The 17,552-nt window shown below is 43.7% G+C and overlaps 2 protein-coding genes across 2 annotated transcripts; both read right to left on the bottom strand.

The window, feature by feature from the left end:
* Positions 1 to 121: 121 nt before the first annotated feature.
* LOC134435965 (replication protein A 32 kDa subunit-B-like) lies at positions 122 to 3,454 on the bottom strand. The gene is made up of 3 exons (XM_063184998.1): positions 3,344 to 3,454; positions 3,011 to 3,105; positions 122 to 1,047 (listed from the first exon to the last, which is right to left on the bottom strand). Exons 1-3 carry the CDS (start codon positions 3,440 to 3,442, stop codon positions 966 to 968), a joined length of 276 nt encoding a protein of 91 aa, XP_063041068.1. The 5' UTR covers positions 3,443 to 3,454; the 3' UTR covers positions 122 to 965.
* Positions 3,455 to 4,078: 624 nt separating this feature from the next.
* On the bottom strand, positions 4,079 to 11,122 carry LOC134436093 (replication protein A 32 kDa subunit-like). The gene is made up of 7 exons (XM_063185120.1): positions 10,905 to 11,122; positions 10,631 to 10,698; positions 10,090 to 10,197; positions 9,501 to 9,611; positions 5,391 to 5,462; positions 4,366 to 4,522; positions 4,079 to 4,173 (listed from the first exon to the last, which is right to left on the bottom strand). The coding sequence occupies exons 1-7, from the start codon at positions 10,915 to 10,917 to the stop codon at positions 4,079 to 4,081; spliced, it is 624 nt and encodes a 207-aa protein (XP_063041190.1). The 5' UTR covers positions 10,918 to 11,122.
* Between the last annotated feature and the right edge of the window lie 6,430 nt (positions 11,123 to 17,552).

Genomic DNA, 17,552 nt, shown 5'->3' with positions numbered 1-17,552 from the left:
GATATTGCTTTGGATCATGCATGGTCAGCTGAATTTAGCTTTAAAGATTATGCTATTATTGTACTGGGGTATGAAAAAGTCAAGTGTAAAAAAAAAGAAAATCAAGAAGTCAACGTTGCAAATAACATCTTTTAATTTCCATTAGAGATCTCTACAAATATCCATCATCCAAGACGATTAACAAAATAAACCATGTGTAAAGTTGGGTGGGCCTTAATTGTGAAAACAATTGTTTAATTAAATATTTATAGCCTACAAGTAGTTTGTAGTGTGACTTGCACAACATTAAGGCTCAAACTATGTACATACATACAGCAACATATGAAAAGATCAATCCGAACTTGCAAAAATAGGTCTATAGGCTACAAGCTTCTGTAGCCGACGTCTTGGTCTAAAATTGTGAAAATCCAATAATTACTTTCTTATTCGTGTTGTTTTTAGTGCACATCACACGGTCATAATAAAGATGAAAAACCTAGAAGCGCATACAAGAATACAAGAGCATGACAAAAAGACTATTAACAAATAATTTACAAAGTTTTGTTAGTCTAGAATTGTGAAAACACAAGGAGCCTACTTTCTTACACAGTAGTAGTGTGTTACATGATGTCGTGGTTAAATAAACTATGGAAATAAACACAGGCTTTCATGACATCTTCTATTAAATGCTTCAACCACAGCTGTGCCCGTTGGCAGAGGTTCCCAAACTTGCTGAGGCAATTATTTTTGGTCCATTAATATTGCTCCATTTTCCATTAACAGATTGTCGCTATTTTGTCGATATTGCTAGAAGTCCACAGGACAGCTAATAGCCTACATAGCTGTTAACATGCGGGATTCCCTTTTTTATGCAATGTCCCTTTAGTCCGCAACCCCACCAGGGTCCCGGACCCCAGTTTGGGAACCGCTGCCCTATGGCATATGACAACCTCAGCTGTGTCTTCTGTGGCGTATGACAGCACACATTAGCCATACGTGGCTTTGAAGTGGTTGTCGTCCGTGGTGGTGTATATGTGGCCCTCACTGATCAGGAACTGCAGACATTCCCTGAAGAAGAAGAAGAAGAAGAGATTAGATTAGATTATATTAGATTAATCATTACACATTTCCTGAGGAAGAAGAGATTGGATTACATTAGATTAGATTAAATAATTAAATATTACACATTCCCTGAAGAAGAAGAAGAAGAAGAAGAGAGATTAGATATTACACATTTCCTGAGGAAGAAGAGATTGGATTATATATATACAGTTGAGGACGATATTATTAGCCCCCCTCCTGAAATTAGACATATCTCTTCATTGATCATTGAGAATGATCATTATTAATAAATGTATGTTATTCTGGAAACGAATACACCATGGAGATAGTATCCAATAACTTAAATTTGGACTTTTCCATTTTCACAATGAGTTTAAACAAAAAAGTGTAAAAATGGCAAGGACAAAATTATTAGCCCCCTTATCATTAATAGTCAATACAGTGCCATTTATGAACAAAAATTGACACCAGGCACTTTGATTAGTTGTTAACTATGTTGGCACATGTCCTACCAGGGATTTTGGCACATTTTTTTCATTGCAAATACTTAAGCTGGTCCAAATTGCATGGATTTTGAGGATGGACATTCATTTTCAGCACTCTTCAAATACTATCTAAAGGATTGAGGTCTGAACCACTCCATGACCATGGTTTTAGTATCCTTGAAGAACATTTGAACTATTTTGAATGTAAGTTTTGGGTTATTATCTTATTGAAAGATCCAGTGAAGATCTTAGCTTCCTCTATGAGCATATTTTTACATGGTCACCTTCAACATTCCATCATAATCTTCTGTTGCTATGGAGCCGGACACCTAAACAAGGTTTCCTGTGGCTGAGGCTGCCACAGAATGATGCATCCACCATTTAATTTAATTGTGGAAACCATCTTATAACAATTCAAGGCCTATCCCTTTCTTCACCTGACAGACGCAGAATCCATGCATCAAAGCAGGTGCAATTGAATATCATCAGATGAAAGCAGAGACGTTCAAAACTCATTTTTGACTTTCAAATGTTCACAGGCAAAGCTCAATAACACTCTGATATGCACTGCCTTTAGTAAAGGGGTTCTTCTGTGATGATGGCCCCAAAGCCCAATATGATGACAAGCCCTAACAACTGTCTTTCTTGGGGGGGAGGAAACCTCCAGGTGAGGCCAGGTCAATAACAATCATCTAGGCAGGTGTCCAATGCTTCTTTGGTCTAATGAGGCTAAGCAGTTTCCACAGTTACACATAGTGGTGGGGCATCAAGTTTAGTGTGCTATTCAGCCTCAGACACAGGGAGTCTGGGTCTGAATCTGGATTGCTGGGTCTTCCAACAACATTGTAACCCAAAGCATACATTTAGATTAGTTCAGAGGTTGTTCAAGGACACTAAAACCATCATATTGGAATCACCCGCTCATAGTCCAGTCCTCAATCCCACTGAAAGTCTGTGGTTAATGTCTATGCTCAGCATCCATGCGATTTGGACCAGCTAGAACACTTTGCAGTGAAGAAATGGGCCAAAATCCCTAGTGGGGCATGTGCCAACCTAGGTAGCAACTTATCAGAGCCTGTTGTCAGTTTTGGTTCATAAATGGCACCATATTGACTATTAATGATCAGGGGGCTAATAATTTTGTCCTTGTCGTTTTTGCCCTTTTTTGTTTAAACTCATCGTAACAATAGAAAAATCCAAATTCAACTCATTGAACATTATCTCCATCAGTTTATTTGTTTCCAGAATAACAGAAACGGTTAATAATGGTCATTCTTACTGAGAAATCAAGAGAAATGTCTAATTTCAGGAGGGGGGCTAATAATATCGTCCTCAACTGTATTACACATTCCCTGCATAAAAGAGGAAGGACGAAGGAAAAGTCAATTTCTTCTGAAAGAGCTTGGAAAACTGTTGGCAAAGATAAAATAATGATAAATATTTTTCTTTTTTTAAACAGTAGTAAATAATATTGTAGTGCCTACCAAAGACTGGCAGCATTCTGAGGAGGGAAGCGACATCGTAGAGCAGCCAACCCGAGTCCTTGATGGTCCGCACAGCTCTTTATCAGCTGCAAGACCTGGGAGGAGTAGTGACAGACATTAGCACAGCTGTTAAAAATTATCACTCTAATGTATACTGCATAACATATACATAATGCAGTTTCTAATCATCAACATAAGCGGCAATGTTAAAATCAACACTTTATTACTGCTGTCAGTCATGGCACCACGCGCTGCTATGGCAACACTATTCTGTTAGGTACAAACTTGAAAGTCGATGATAATCAGGCAAGGTAAAAAGGGGCAACTGGTCACCTGATCTTGCATGGGGCTGAGACCGGTAGAGGGGCTCAATGGGTCCCCTGCCCTCCGTTGGCATCCGGCTGCCTGTTGTCCTGCACGGTCAGAACTCATCGCCACCGCTTCATTCATCTGAGATGACAAGAGCACAAGCCAACTGAGACTAGACAGACTGATACAAATACCATGAGATTAATTTTGAAAAAAAGAAACTCATTCTTAACTCCAGTGACTTGGAGGTGAGTGTAACAGAGGCCAACTAGCAGAGTGTGGCGTGGAAGGTTAGTAAACCTCCCTCTCTCCCGAAGCCTCAAACAGTAGCTGTCAAAATATGAAGTTACTAGGAGTGTAAATATCAATATATCGCGATGTAGTCTGATGATTGCTTCAAATCGCATCTTGGGCCATTCTTAAGTATCGAAAATAATCTAATCACATCACAATGAATAATAAGATATCGATATTGAATCATATTGGTATCTCCTACATCAGTGCTGCCCAGAGAAATTAGAATAGAGTAGAAGCTTCACTCCCATTGGTTCCTATTGTAGCCAGTGAGCTTTTGCAGTTATTGTTGAGTGCCCACTAGGGGGTGAACACGGGCAAGTCAAGTGAAACCCCATTAACAACCATTCACTTGCCTGCAAATGCCAAGTAGCTGCAGTTCCTTCGTGTGCCCACTAGGGGGCGATCACGGGCAAGTGAAAACCCCATTGCCATCCATTGAATTGCTTGCGAACGGCAACTAGGCTACAGAATCACCGGTGAGTGAACCCCCTCTAGGAGATACAGCACGTGCCTGTGAGTGTCCTCGTCTGTATGCCATATGGGCACGGGGTTGAGAACTACTGATACAGGAGATACAGCACCACTTGCCATATGGGCATTAGGCCCACTGATGGGGTTGAGACCCACTTGCCTGTGCGTGTCCTGGTCTGTATGTCATATGGGTATGGGGTTGAGACCCACTGATGATATAGGAGATACAGCGCTTGCCATATGGGCATTGGGTTGAGCCCCACTGATACAGGAGATACTTGCCTGTGAGTGTCCTGGTCTGCATGTCATATGGGCATTGGGTTGAGACCCTGGGCTGTACGTCATATGGGCATGGACCACCTCCAGGATATGGGACGTGATCTCATTCAGGTCCTCCAGCCTGCGGATGTGAAGGCCACTCACCAGCCGGCGGCTCTGACAACACAAGGAGAGAGGAACACGACAAATACTCGTGAGGACACATGGCGTGCATCCCAATATGTGACCTTGCCTCCTCCACTTGCCTCCTCCACTTGCTTCTCGTCATGATGACATCACTGACAACAGCATTATATTTCAATATCTTGCAAAAGCTCAATTGTAGAGTCTTTTTCTCATTTGCAATTGGGATGGTGAATGAAAAACAGTCCCTCAAAAGTTGTTGTGTCGAGGCTGACAGCTGGGAAACTTTATAGTTTTCTCCACGGAGGAGGGGCCAGGAGGAGGGACGAGGAGACAAGCACAAGTGGAGGAGGCAAGGACACATATTGGGATGCACCCAAGGAGAGAGGAACACGACAAATACTCGTGAATCGACCCGATACGACAGGTGACTATGGTAATGATGTTCATTGAAGATTAAAACACAGTGTCCATAACCTACCCGTACAATCACTTCATAGCACGTTTCTTTTGATATCAATATGGAAAATATGTTTTGTTATATTAAAAATGTATCACAGCTTCCAATTGACTAATACTATGCATGTACTGTATAGAAGTCAATGAAGTTTTCAGTATAGCACATAAGGGTGGGACAACCACAGCTGATTGTATGGATGAAATGATTTTTTCTGTTCCCAGTGCATTATCTAAGAAGTATATTCATTGCAACACATTAATCACAAATTACTAATTAATTTATCGACATTAGTTATGGTTGTTGTACCACCTGACTGACGTGTGAGCCCCCCAAAAACAAAAACCCTCTACTGATTACTAAGTCGCTTTGGATGTAAAAAAAAAAAAAAAAAAAAGCGTCAGCTAAGTGTAATGTAACGTAATGTGCAGAGCAGTCATATACCTCAAAGGAGCGAATCCTGCCGATTACTCTGACATAAGTACCAGGATGAACACAGTTCTCCACATCCCCCTCCTGTAACACAGAGGAGACACAGGTCTGTCAGAACCACTCTTGTCAAAAATGAGATGGGGAAACAGAGATACATTTTGGAAGCTTTATTTCTGAATGCAGACATTTGTATTTGGCGGCTCTGTTCGGAGGAAGTTCCCAGCTTCTCCATGGAAGCCAAGACAGGGAACAGCAGCATCCTCAGGTGGAGTGCCTTCCATTTAGCTGGAAAGGCAACATACCCCCTAGAACAGAGCAAGCAACAATGACAACAGTATGACGTTGGGTCTTTCTCAAAGCCTAGGCCAGTGTCCTTCCAGGTGTATCAGCCTAATTAGTCACGCCCAGTGATTGGATACCCTTTATTAGTCACACCCAGTGATTGGATACCCTTTATTAGTCACACCCAGTGATTGGACATTCTGTAGAGTTCACCAAAAAGTATCCAATCACTGGGTGTGACAATTAGGCTGATACACTTGGAAGGACACTGTAGGCTTTGAGAAAGACCCAACGTTTGGCGATGAGTATTCTGGTGGAGCAGCGGAGGTGATGGGTGCAAAACAAGCATTGTTGTCATTGATTTTCTCAATGTTTCTCAAGTATGTTTTGGTGGCTTTTGGGGCTTTATTATGACAGGTCAGTGTGAGAGTAGACAGGACACCAGCAGGAGAGGAGCCCTATCTCGCGCCAGTCGTAAAGTCTTCACGAAAAAAATGTGGGGAAATTCTGGGGGAAATTCTGGGGGAAATTCTAGGCAGAATGTACAAGGACGTGGTGAATTCACGATATTGCCCGTGTTTCGTGGTTGATTTACGGTTTCATTCTCGTGGTTGATTTACGATATGCATTGAAAACTACGTGGTTGATTTACGATATGCATGCGTTGGCATTTGCGTTGGCATTTTTGCACAGGGGCGGGGACCGGCCGCGACAGAACCAGAACCAGGGAACGGCAGCTTTTGTGATATGCACCGGAATTCTCATCCGCCTTGTACAGGGTACAGTGGGGTAAATCAAATATAGCCTACCTGTGTAACAATTCGGTTCCTGCCGTACAGTGGGGTAAATCAAATATGGCCTACCTGTGTAACAATTTTGTGATATGCACCGGAATTCTCATCCGCCTTGTACAGGGTACAGTGGGGTAAATCAAATATAGCCTACCTGTGTAACAATTCGGTTCCTGCCGTACAGTGGGGTAAATCAAATATAGCCTACCTGTGTAACAATTCGGTTCCTGCCGTACAGTGGGGTAAATCAAATATAGCCGAATTCCGGTGCATATCGATATCGGTTCCTGCCATACATCGCTTGATGAGAATTCCGGTGCATATAACAAAAGCTGCCACACCGGCCGCGACAGAACACTGCAGATACATTCCTTTGATCAAAGTAGCCTACATCAAATGCACTGTAGCCATGACAGAACCGGCCGCCTCCCGATTTAAAACACCGCTGATAGCCTGATTACACTCATGCCCGTAGGCCTACTCCTTCCCAGTAAAAAAAAATAAAATAACGATTGAATAAAAAAGTAGCCCCTCGTGCCTCCTTTATCGGAATGAGGAGGTAGGTGCAATGAAAATATCGGAATGAGGAGGTAGGTGCAATGAAAATATCGGAGTGAGGAGTTAGGTGCAATGAAAAGCGAAAACATTTTATTATTGCCCGTGTTTCGTGGTTGATTTAAGATTTGAGTCTCGTGGTGGATTTACGATATGAATGCGTTGGCATTTGAAAACTACGTGGTTGATTTACGATATGCATGCATGTAGTCTACAACTAAAACGTGTTTTGGCAGCTGATGAATGGCAGCGCATCTTCCTGATTTCCACCTTCTGTTTAAAATGACACGGGGAGTGACATGAAGCCGCCCACCGATTTAAAACACCGCTGGTGATTAGGCTACACTCCTGCCCGTAGGCTATCTTTGAATTTACACTCCTGCCCGTATCCACATGCATATGTAGCCTACTGCGTCAGGGCGGTGGGTCCCAGACGCTGATGCTACTGATGCTGATGCACCACTCCTACTCACCTTTTCTCTGAAAGATGCTGATGTAGGCCTAGTCACCACCTTGCCCAGTGGTTTTCAAAGTGTGTGTGTCACAAAGTGTTGATTAAATGGTCTCTCTTAACACTACTCTTACTGTATTATTATACGGCACTCTAGAATGGTGCGAGAGCTCCCATTCATTTTCAATGGGCGGTATTTCAATCCGGAGGCGGCTTATGTCACTCCCTCCCCGTGTCATTTTAAACAGAAGTTGTAGACTACATGCATGCATATCGTAAATCAACCACGTAGTTTTCAAATGCCAATGCATGCATATCGTAGATCAACCACGAGACTCAAATCTTAAATCAACCACGAAACACGGGCAATAATAAAATGTTTTGGGAAGGATTTTCGCTAACCCACCGCCCTGTCGCAGTAGTCCTACCCGTGGCTTCAAATCGCCGGTGGGCGGCTTCATGTAAATTCAAAGATAGCCTACGGGCAGGAGTGTAATTACCAGCTGTGTTTTAAATCCGGAGGCGGCTTATGTCACTCCCTCCCCGTGTCATTTTAAACAGAAGTTGTAGACTACATGCATGCATATCGTAAATCAACCACGTAGTTTTCAAATGCCAACGCATGCATAGGCCTATCGTAAATCAACCACGAGACTCAAATCTTAAATCAACCACGAAACACGGGCAATAATAAAATGAAGTGTAATCAGGCTATCAGCGGTGTGGAGTAGGGCTACGGGCATGAGTGTAATCAGGCTATCAGCGGTGTTTTAAATCGGGAGGCGGCCGGTTCTGTCATGGCTACAGTGCATTTGATGTAGGCTACTTTGATCAAAGGAATGTATCTGCAGTGTTCTGTCGCGACCGGTGTGGCAGCTTTTGTTATATGCACCGGAATTCAAGCGATGTGGGACAAATGTATGGCAGGAACCGATATGCACCGGAATTCTCATCAAGCGATGTGGGACACATGTATGGCAGGAACCGAATTGTTACACAGCTATATTTGATTTACCCCACTGTACCCTGTACTTAACTTTACTCGGTCTACAAGCAGATACAGGGCGGATGAGAATTCCAGTGCATATCGTCTACAAGCAGATACAGGGCGGATGAGAATTCCATCACAAAAGCTGCCACACCGTTCCCTGGTTCTTTTCTGTCGCGGCCGGTCCCGGTCCCCGCCCCTGTGCAAAAATGCCAACGCAAATGCCAACGCATGCATATCGTAAATCAACCACGTAGTTTTCAATGCATATCGTAAATCAACCACGAGACTGAAACCGTAAATCAACCACGAAACACGGGCAATATCGTGAATTCACCACGTCCTTGTACATTCTGCCTAGAATTTCCCCCAGAATTTCCCTCAGAATTTCCCACATTTTTTTCGTGAAGACTTTACGACTGGCGCGTGATACGGTTGAGGAGAGAGATATGGGGTAAGGGTCGGGAGATGACCCCGGCCGGACTCGAACCGGGCAGGGTTCCCATGGGCATGCAAGCCCAAATGTGGGGGGGCTTAATGTGCTAAGTCAGGTTTAATGAGGTTTCCTCATTTGCATAGGGCAGGGTTTCCCAAACTGTGGTGAGTAGTGAGTTACATTGTAATGATGGCAGAAAAGACGTCAGGTCAGGTCGATTGGAAATGAGGATTGCCCAAAATGTGCGGCTGTGCAGCATTTGCTTAGGGGGTGCACAGGGAAAAAAGTTTGGTAACCGCTGGCATAGGGTATACAAGAACATCGCAGGTCATGTCATTGTAAATGGACCTGCTGCATCGGTTACAGTACATACAAGCCAAATTCCCTCTTTCAGTTTTCCTCAAAAGTCTCAGCAAATGTCTTGATCTGCCAGGGTTGTAGAACTTGCGGAGAACAAAATTCAGCACATCAAAGAAGTCAACCAGATATAATGATGCCACCAGCCAGATATAATGATGCCATACTACTGTACCAACCAGATATAATGATGCCACCAACCAGATATAATGATGACATTCTGTACCAACCAGATATAATGATGCCATACTGTATACTGTACCTCCGTCCAGAACTTGGCCTGAATAGGTGGTCCGGTCATGTCATCCAGCAGGTAGATCACACATGAGACAGATGTGGAAGAGACAGCCCTCACCAAGCCCACTACAGACACCTGCAGAGATACAAGACACATGACAAAGCCCTCAGAAAAGCCCACTACACACACAAGACACATGACACCGATGGGGAAGAGACAGCCCTCACCACGCCCACTACAGACACCTGAACACACACAGCACACGTCAGCAAGCAGGGCATTTGCCACTGGGCCCAGGGCCCTCCTGTATTAGTGGTGGGGGCCCAATTGTGACCATGACAAGTCGTATGGAGGGCCCTATAAAAGTCTTGGCCTGGGGCCCTATGTACAATTGTTCCGCCCCAACCCCAACCCCCCACTTGTTTATTTTCTACTATGACAATCTGAACCTAATCTACTGAGAATTACAATGTATTTATTTCCACTGTGGATTTTGATGCCTTGCATGTCAAAAGCGTCAGCTAATGTAATGTAATGTAATGTAATGTAATGTAAACCTAATCTACTGAGAATTACAATGTATTTATTTCCACTGTGGATTTTGATGCATTACCATGTTGAGGTCGGTGCCTCCACATGTGAACCCGTTGGGGCCTTCTACGGCGCGGCGCAGTTGGGAGACAGAGCACGGAGTAAGAGCAAGAGCATTGGACCTGTTGGTCTGTGGAGAGGGGAGACACAGCATTGCTCACCAGTTTAGAACCACACTACTGCGTAAAGTAGGCTAGATGTATGATGTTCATTATTTCTTAAGGTTATAATAAACTATTCAATTTCTTTTGTTTCAGACATGTAAAAGTTTGTTGTCTTTTACCTAACATGTTTCGACGGTGAACTTTCTGTCTTCATATGTTACCTTGAGTTTGTTTTGTTTGTTCTCTTTTTTGTTAAGGGTTGTAGCGCAGGTGGCAATGTATGTGCCCCTTCCTCTGTATCTTTCTTTGACTGTTTTCCCTTGATTGATGGCTTGGGCGAAGACGGAAGTTTCACCGTCGAAACAGATAGGCTTATACAATAACAAACGTTTACATAGTGCGTTAAGTGGTAAATAGCCCATAAGAATAAGGAAATGCTTGCTTGGCAAGTGCACAGACCCGCGTTTGCTGTTCTGGTGAGGAGTAGAATCCACCTTTGGCCTGATATCGCCCATGGTATCCGTAGCCTAGCGTGTATAATCGAGGCAATGCATAGAAGAAAGCGTCAGTATTTCCATCACAATAAGATCATAATGTTACAGCAACAGAGCAGGACAGCTACTTTCCACATGCGGACACGTCCTGCTGCAATTGAACTAGACGCGTCATTGGAGAAACGCGACGAACTTTGTAAACAAGATTTTAATTACACGATAGGCATAATTTAACTTACCCTCGCTTCCCATGTTGAATTGTGAAACTAATTTGTCTTCCCAATATACTTTCACAGGAACCTCACATTCGAAGTTCTCGATTGTTTTGGTAGCAGATTGTGGTGACAAATTGTAGCCAATGAGAACTTTAATTACCTCACCAATGGTGCGCACTTCTTGTGGGCACGTGATCAGCAACTTCTCAGTGAAAGGTTCTATACCCAATAAATGTTCTATCAAATAAATTAAAAAAAAAAAAAAAATACGATGCCATGCTGTAGGTTATAATATTTCGATAGAACTTGGATTATTAAAACAACATGTTTGGAATATCATGCCACCTTTATTCCTTACGGCTGTCTTGTAATGGCACAATACTGCCGGCAGGTGGGGCCGTTGGGAAGCACATGGTCTTTCTGGGTGATGAACACCTGACAGCTGCGATTAGGCCTGCTGCACGTCCCTTGTACATTTCAATGTGGTCCGCGCACCCCCTTGTACATTTCAATGGGAATATTTTGGTGTGCTGATGGCCACGCAATCATGGATTCACAAGGCATTCACTGCACATTATGCAATAGTCTAGGAGTTAAACTACCCTTCAGATGGACCCTTCCAACATACAATTCAACACACAATTAGAAACGATTGAACATTGTTCACCAATGCTGGATTAAAAACTCACATATCCACGACCACGATTGCTCTATTCAGCTCACGCACTCCCCTCATGGTAGGCCGCGCATCCCCAGGGGGCCGTGCACCCCAGTTTGGGAACTACAGCATTAGGGAGTCCCTTGGGGTGGGCGGGGCAAAAGGAAAAGGCAAGGCTCTCTACTTCTTTTGTGGACATTTTCATTTAATTTGTACCCTTTTTTTCTGGCACAGCACAGCAATGCATTATTGAACAAGCAAAGTGTACTGTCGCTTTTTCAGCTTGCTTGAACTCAGGGAAAGCATCCAAACGTTGTGTGTGTATGCACACACACACACGCACGCACACACACACACACACACACACACAAACAGACGCGCGCGCGCACACACACACACACACAAACAGACAAACGCACATACACACACAGACACACACAAACAGACAAACGCACATACACACACCCATGCTCCCACATACACACGCTCTACACACACACTCTACTACACTGCAGTGCTCCAGTGGATGGCGAGGCCTTGAATGCTAAATCCGTAAACACACATTTCCGTCCTCTTCCTCTTCTCCCTCTTAAACTGTCACTTGCCATCAGGTTTGACAGTGTGTGTGTGTGTGTGTGTGTGTGTGTGTGTGTGTGTGTGTGTGTGTGTGTGTGTGTGTGTGTGTGTGTGTGTGTGTGTGCGCGCGTGTGTGTGCATGTGTGTGTGCGTGTGTGTGTGTGTGTGTGTGTGCCATCGGGTTTGACAGTATTTTTCAAATAGTGCCTACGCTCTTTTTGTACAAGCAGAATGGTTTTCTTTCACTGCTCTCTCTGTCTGCCCTCGCTCTCTCTCTCTCTCTCCATTGTGCGAGTGGAGGAGCTTCTCTGCCTTCTCTTCTTCTTCTCTTCTCTTCTCTGTCACTCACTCCTCTCTGTTGCCAGGTGATGAGGGGGGGGGGGGGGGGATTCAGCCTGGCCAAAACAATTTTTTGGGGACTATTCTTCATTCACCATCCAGTTTGCAAATGAGAAAATGACTTAACAATTGAACTCTTGCGAGATATTGAAATATAATGCTGTTGTCAGTGGCGTCATCATGACATATTACTTCCTGGTACGAGGCCACAAGCACAAGTGGAGGACGCAAGGTGGCATATTGGAACGCACCCAAGGTCAATTAGATGAAGTCCTTTCACTCGGAGTCCATCTTGGCTACACCTCAGGGGCGCAATGTGGGACACAATGCTTATCATCGACTTTCAAATCTCTTCGAGACTTGGTCTGACCAAGAGCATAACAATAAACTTTTCCCAAACGACATGCTTGACCCGCCTCCCTACATTTGCTACTGGTTGACTGGCGCCCGACAAAGTGGGCGGAGTTCCCGATTTTATTGGAGATTAGAAACAGTATTTACATTGCTCTTGACCTGACTAGAAGCAACGGTGAGGGTGTGGCGTCACTAGGAGGGAGTGGTCTGGCTAATCTTCGACTACCTCTTCGAGAATCCTCTCTCTTCATCCCTCATTCCCCTCTCATCCCTCCTTCCGCCCCCACCCTCCCTCCATCTCTCTGTGTGTATGTGTGTGTGTGTGTGAGAGAGAGTGTGTGTGTGTGTGTGTGTGTCTGTTTGTCTGTCTGTCTGTGTGTGTGTATCTGTCGCTTCCCATCTTCGACTACCTCTTCGAGATCCTCTCTCTCCATCCCTCATTCCCCCGTCATCCCTCCTTCCGCTCCCATCCTCTCTCCATCTCTCCATTACCCCCCCCCCACACACACACACACCCCAATAGCAGCTGTCACCGCTATGATGATATGAAGGCCACCCATGTAATGAAAAACGATGCTGATGTGATTGAGAAGAGATGCCTGATGTGTAAGATTTATGTGTGATGGACTCCATCTGGTATATCAGATTGTGATTTATTTATCGTAATGAATGTCTGTCTACAAAATGAAAAATGTGGTTACAATAAAATACAATTGTAAAGAAAATAACAATGTTCCGATGATACGCAAAACTAGAAGCACTCAGAGAGCGCAGACCTCCGCCAAGGAAGCTGCTTGATGGAACATTTGACTATGTTACACCCTAAGTCTTTCTGTCTTCTTTTTGTGCCTTTAAAAAGGTACATCACCGTTTATTTGATCGTACAGAGGACAAAATGGACGAAATTCTGATACAAATACGATAATTATGCAGATCTGGAAACACTGAGTAGAGGCCAAAAGTTTGGACACACCCTCTCATTCATTAGAGTTGACATTAGAGTGTCATTAGAATACATTAGAATGCCATTAGAGTTGACATTAGAATGTCATTAGAGTTGACATTAGAATGCCATTAGAGTTGACATTAGAATGCCATTAGAGTTGACATTAGAATGCCATACTAGGAAAATGAAAAAATGGTGACTACATATGACTTACTTTATTTATTCATTTATTTTGTCACAATGCTATTATTACTATGTCAGATTGTCACAATAGGACTTTGGAAATGCACAACAAATACGTCTTTTCATTCCCCATCTCTCTGTCCCACTTGCTTCCTGTCACATTCTCAGACTGTCCTATCAAATAAAGGCAGAAAAGCCCCTAAAAATATATTACAAAAAAAAACCCAAATACCTCTTTTTAATATATGTTCTCTAATACTGTTGTACTGAATACTGTTGTCAAGCCTTGCACTTTAAATGCCTGTACTGTCTATGTCTATACTGTCTATGTCTATACTGTCTATGTCGATACCTAAAGTATGTCTATGGGAAAGTCAGAAACATAATTTAAAATTCTTTGTATGATCAGTGCATGTAAAGAAATTGACAATAAAACCGACTTGACTTGACTCATTCAAAGCATTATATGCTTTATTTATGGCTATGTATGGTACATTGTAGATTCTTGTGAAGAGCGTCAGAAAAAATAGACAAAAAACAAACAAGCTCGCTGAAACATGTGAGGCCATCAGATGTACCGTGTTGGCGTCAGGTCAGGTGGATAGACAGTTGTGCCGTGTTGACCTCAGGTGGATAGACAGGCAATAGGCAGCCCAGTTTCAATGAGCAGCATAGTTGCAGTACCTTTTTTGACCATTTCCTGCACAGTGCAACTTTAAGCACATAATTCCACATGTATTCATGCACAGTTTTGATGCTCTCCGCGGGAATCTACCATGCACTGGAAATAGCCATGAACATATGTGGAAGTGAACATGAAAGTCCCCTTGGGAAACTCCAACTCCCATTGTCATAAGGACACAGCATTCCACAGCACACAAGTGTTCACTGCACACTGCACACAGAATTGCATTTATGCCTCACCCGTGCAAGGGGGCAGCCCCCAATAGTGCCCCAAGGGAGCAGTGCGGTGGGACGGTACCATGCTCAGGGTACCTCAGTCATGTAGGAGGATGGGGGAGAGCACTGGTTAATTACTCCCCCCACCAACCTGGCGGGTTGGGAGTTGAACCGGCAAACTTTTGGATTACAAGTCTGACACCCTAACCACTTACCCAAAGAGAATGTATTAAACGAAAGGTGTGTCCAACCTTTTGGCCTGTACTGTATGTGTGTCTAATATCTGATCACCGAAATGAATAAAAACAATCTGAAAAGCAGAATTCTGGGGTCCGTATCTCGAAAGCGTCTTTGCTAACGACGGTAGCAACGTCCTTCGTAAGAGCGACTCAACTCTCTCTCGACAGCGACGCTCACCACTAAATCCAAGGGAACGGTAAGACGGTCTTAAGACGGTTAGCAACGACAAGAATCGAGAAACGGACCCCTGTACTGTACATAAAACATAATATACGTATTGGTATTAGGGCCCATGAACAACATGGAGAACTGTGGTGCAGAAACCAAGTGAAGATGATGCAGTTTGTGGTGCAGAAACCAAGTGATGTAATTTATACCAAGTGATATAAATAGTTTGTGGTGTTTAGATTAAATGATGTGATGCAGTTCGTGTGACCACAAGATGGTGTTGGAGACCGCATTGCAGTACACCTCTTACGAAAGCCGACCATGGTTTTATTGTAGTAACCATGGTTATATTGTAGTAACCATGGTTTTATTGTAGTAACCATGGTTATATTGTAGTAACCATGGTTATATTGTAGTAACCATTAGGGCTGGGTATGGCAGCCATGTTCCTGTATCGATTCGATTTCGATTCTGAGGGTTTTGAATCGATTAATCACGATTCGATTCGATTCAATTCGATTCACTCCGAATCGATTCAATCCGTTCCCTTTTTGGTGCAAGGATTTCCCCCAAAAGATGCTGTTGCCTATTTTTATATAAAAATGTCAAAGGGCTGTGGCTTGACAGTGTTAACAGATTGCTAATTTGTAATAAGTAGGCCTAGGCCTAATTGACTAATACCTACTGGGTATTTTCCATAGACCTAAATGACACAAAAAGAACAAAAAGAAAAAGAGCAAAAAAATCGATTTTGTGCCCTGTGAATCGATTATGTGAATTTTAAATGATATCGATCGATTATCGATTGAATCGATTATTTTACCCAGCCCTAGTAACCATGGTTCTACCAAGGTATGTCATGGTTACTCTAAGTGCTCTAAGTACCATGGTATTACTATGGCTTATCCGTGGCTTTTTGGCTCATTTACGTTCGTAAGGGAGACTGCACTCTAAATTGGACTTTTTAAAAGAATGCTGTGGCTGGCCATCCAAACTGAGGCAACTTTACTGTAGCAGTTCATTTTAGCAATGGGCCAATGGAACCTCTCTCTCTCTACTCTCTCTGACTTCACTGTAGCAGTTCATTTTAGCGAGCAGCTGTCCACAGGGGACATGCACGCGGCCGTGTTAGTGTATCTCTTGGTGTGTGTTAGTGTGTGGCATCATTGGCTAGAGAGCTTTTTTTTCCCAGAGAGTGCGCTCAACACCAAACTGTCTTTACTAAGTTTTCAGGTGCGAGCGAACAGATTCGTGTTTTTTGTAGAAAAGTCGCACTCTCAGGTGTGATTCCTGTATTTTATTTTAGTGGGTTAGCATGACATGGCTAGCATGGTTAGCATGACTGTCAGAGTCAGTGTCGGTTCAGGTTCAGGTTCAGTTTTTAGTCTTTTTCTGATCCCAGTTCAGAAGAATGGCACGAGACACAAACTCCATGGATGTATGTCAGGGGGTACAGCACGCGTCTTGCATAGACGGCCCAAAATGCACTTCACCAAATGCACGGCACAGGTACAGGCAGGGCACAGTCACAGGCACAAAACACCCACAAACCTAATCAACCAATCAAAACTGAACTAACCCAAGCCCCCCCCAAAAAAAAAAACAACATCCAATAGAAGAAGGATCCGCACACTGTTGCTGCTCACCGATTTATTCAACACAACATTTTGACCTCAGGCGGTCTCTCTGAAAAAGACCTTTTTAAGGTACACCTGAGGAAGACCACCTGAGGTCGAAACGTTGTGTTGAATAAATCGGTGAGTAGCAGCAGTGTGCAGATGTTTCCTTCTTCTTTTACAGGCACATAACACCCACAAACCTAACCAACCAATCAAACCCCCCACCCAAAAAAACAAAAAACGACCAATCATGGCCCTGCTGTGGTTCTAGTGGTGGGGCACTGGGCTGCCATGCCGGCGACCCAGGTTCGATTCCGGCCCAGGTCCTGTGACAATCCTTCCTCACATCTCTCTCTACCCATTCGTTTCCTGTCACTCCTTCACTGTCCTGTTATATAATTAAGTCATGAAAGACCAAAAATATATATCACATGACCACTGCTCCTCCAATCACATGAACCTCTGCCCCTTCTCCTTGCAGGTACAGGCAGGGCACAGTCACAGGCACAAAACACCCACAAACCAAAACAATCTAAACCGACACCCCCGCCAAAAAAAACAAAAAACAAAAAAAGACCAATCATGGCCTATGCCGGCGATCCGGGTTCGATCCATTGCTGACCCTTCCCTGTCTCTCTCTCCCCACTCTCTTCCTGTCCAACTCTTCACTGCACTGTCAAAATAAAGGC

The sequence above is a fragment of the Engraulis encrasicolus genome, chromosome 20 (genome assembly GCF_034702125.1).
Source record: "Engraulis encrasicolus isolate BLACKSEA-1 chromosome 20, IST_EnEncr_1.0, whole genome shotgun sequence".
Taxonomy (NCBI): Eukaryota; Metazoa; Chordata; class Actinopteri; order Clupeiformes; family Engraulidae; genus Engraulis; species Engraulis encrasicolus.
The sequence above is the reverse complement of the archived record's forward strand: the minus strand, read 5'-3'. Positions and strand labels throughout refer to the sequence as shown.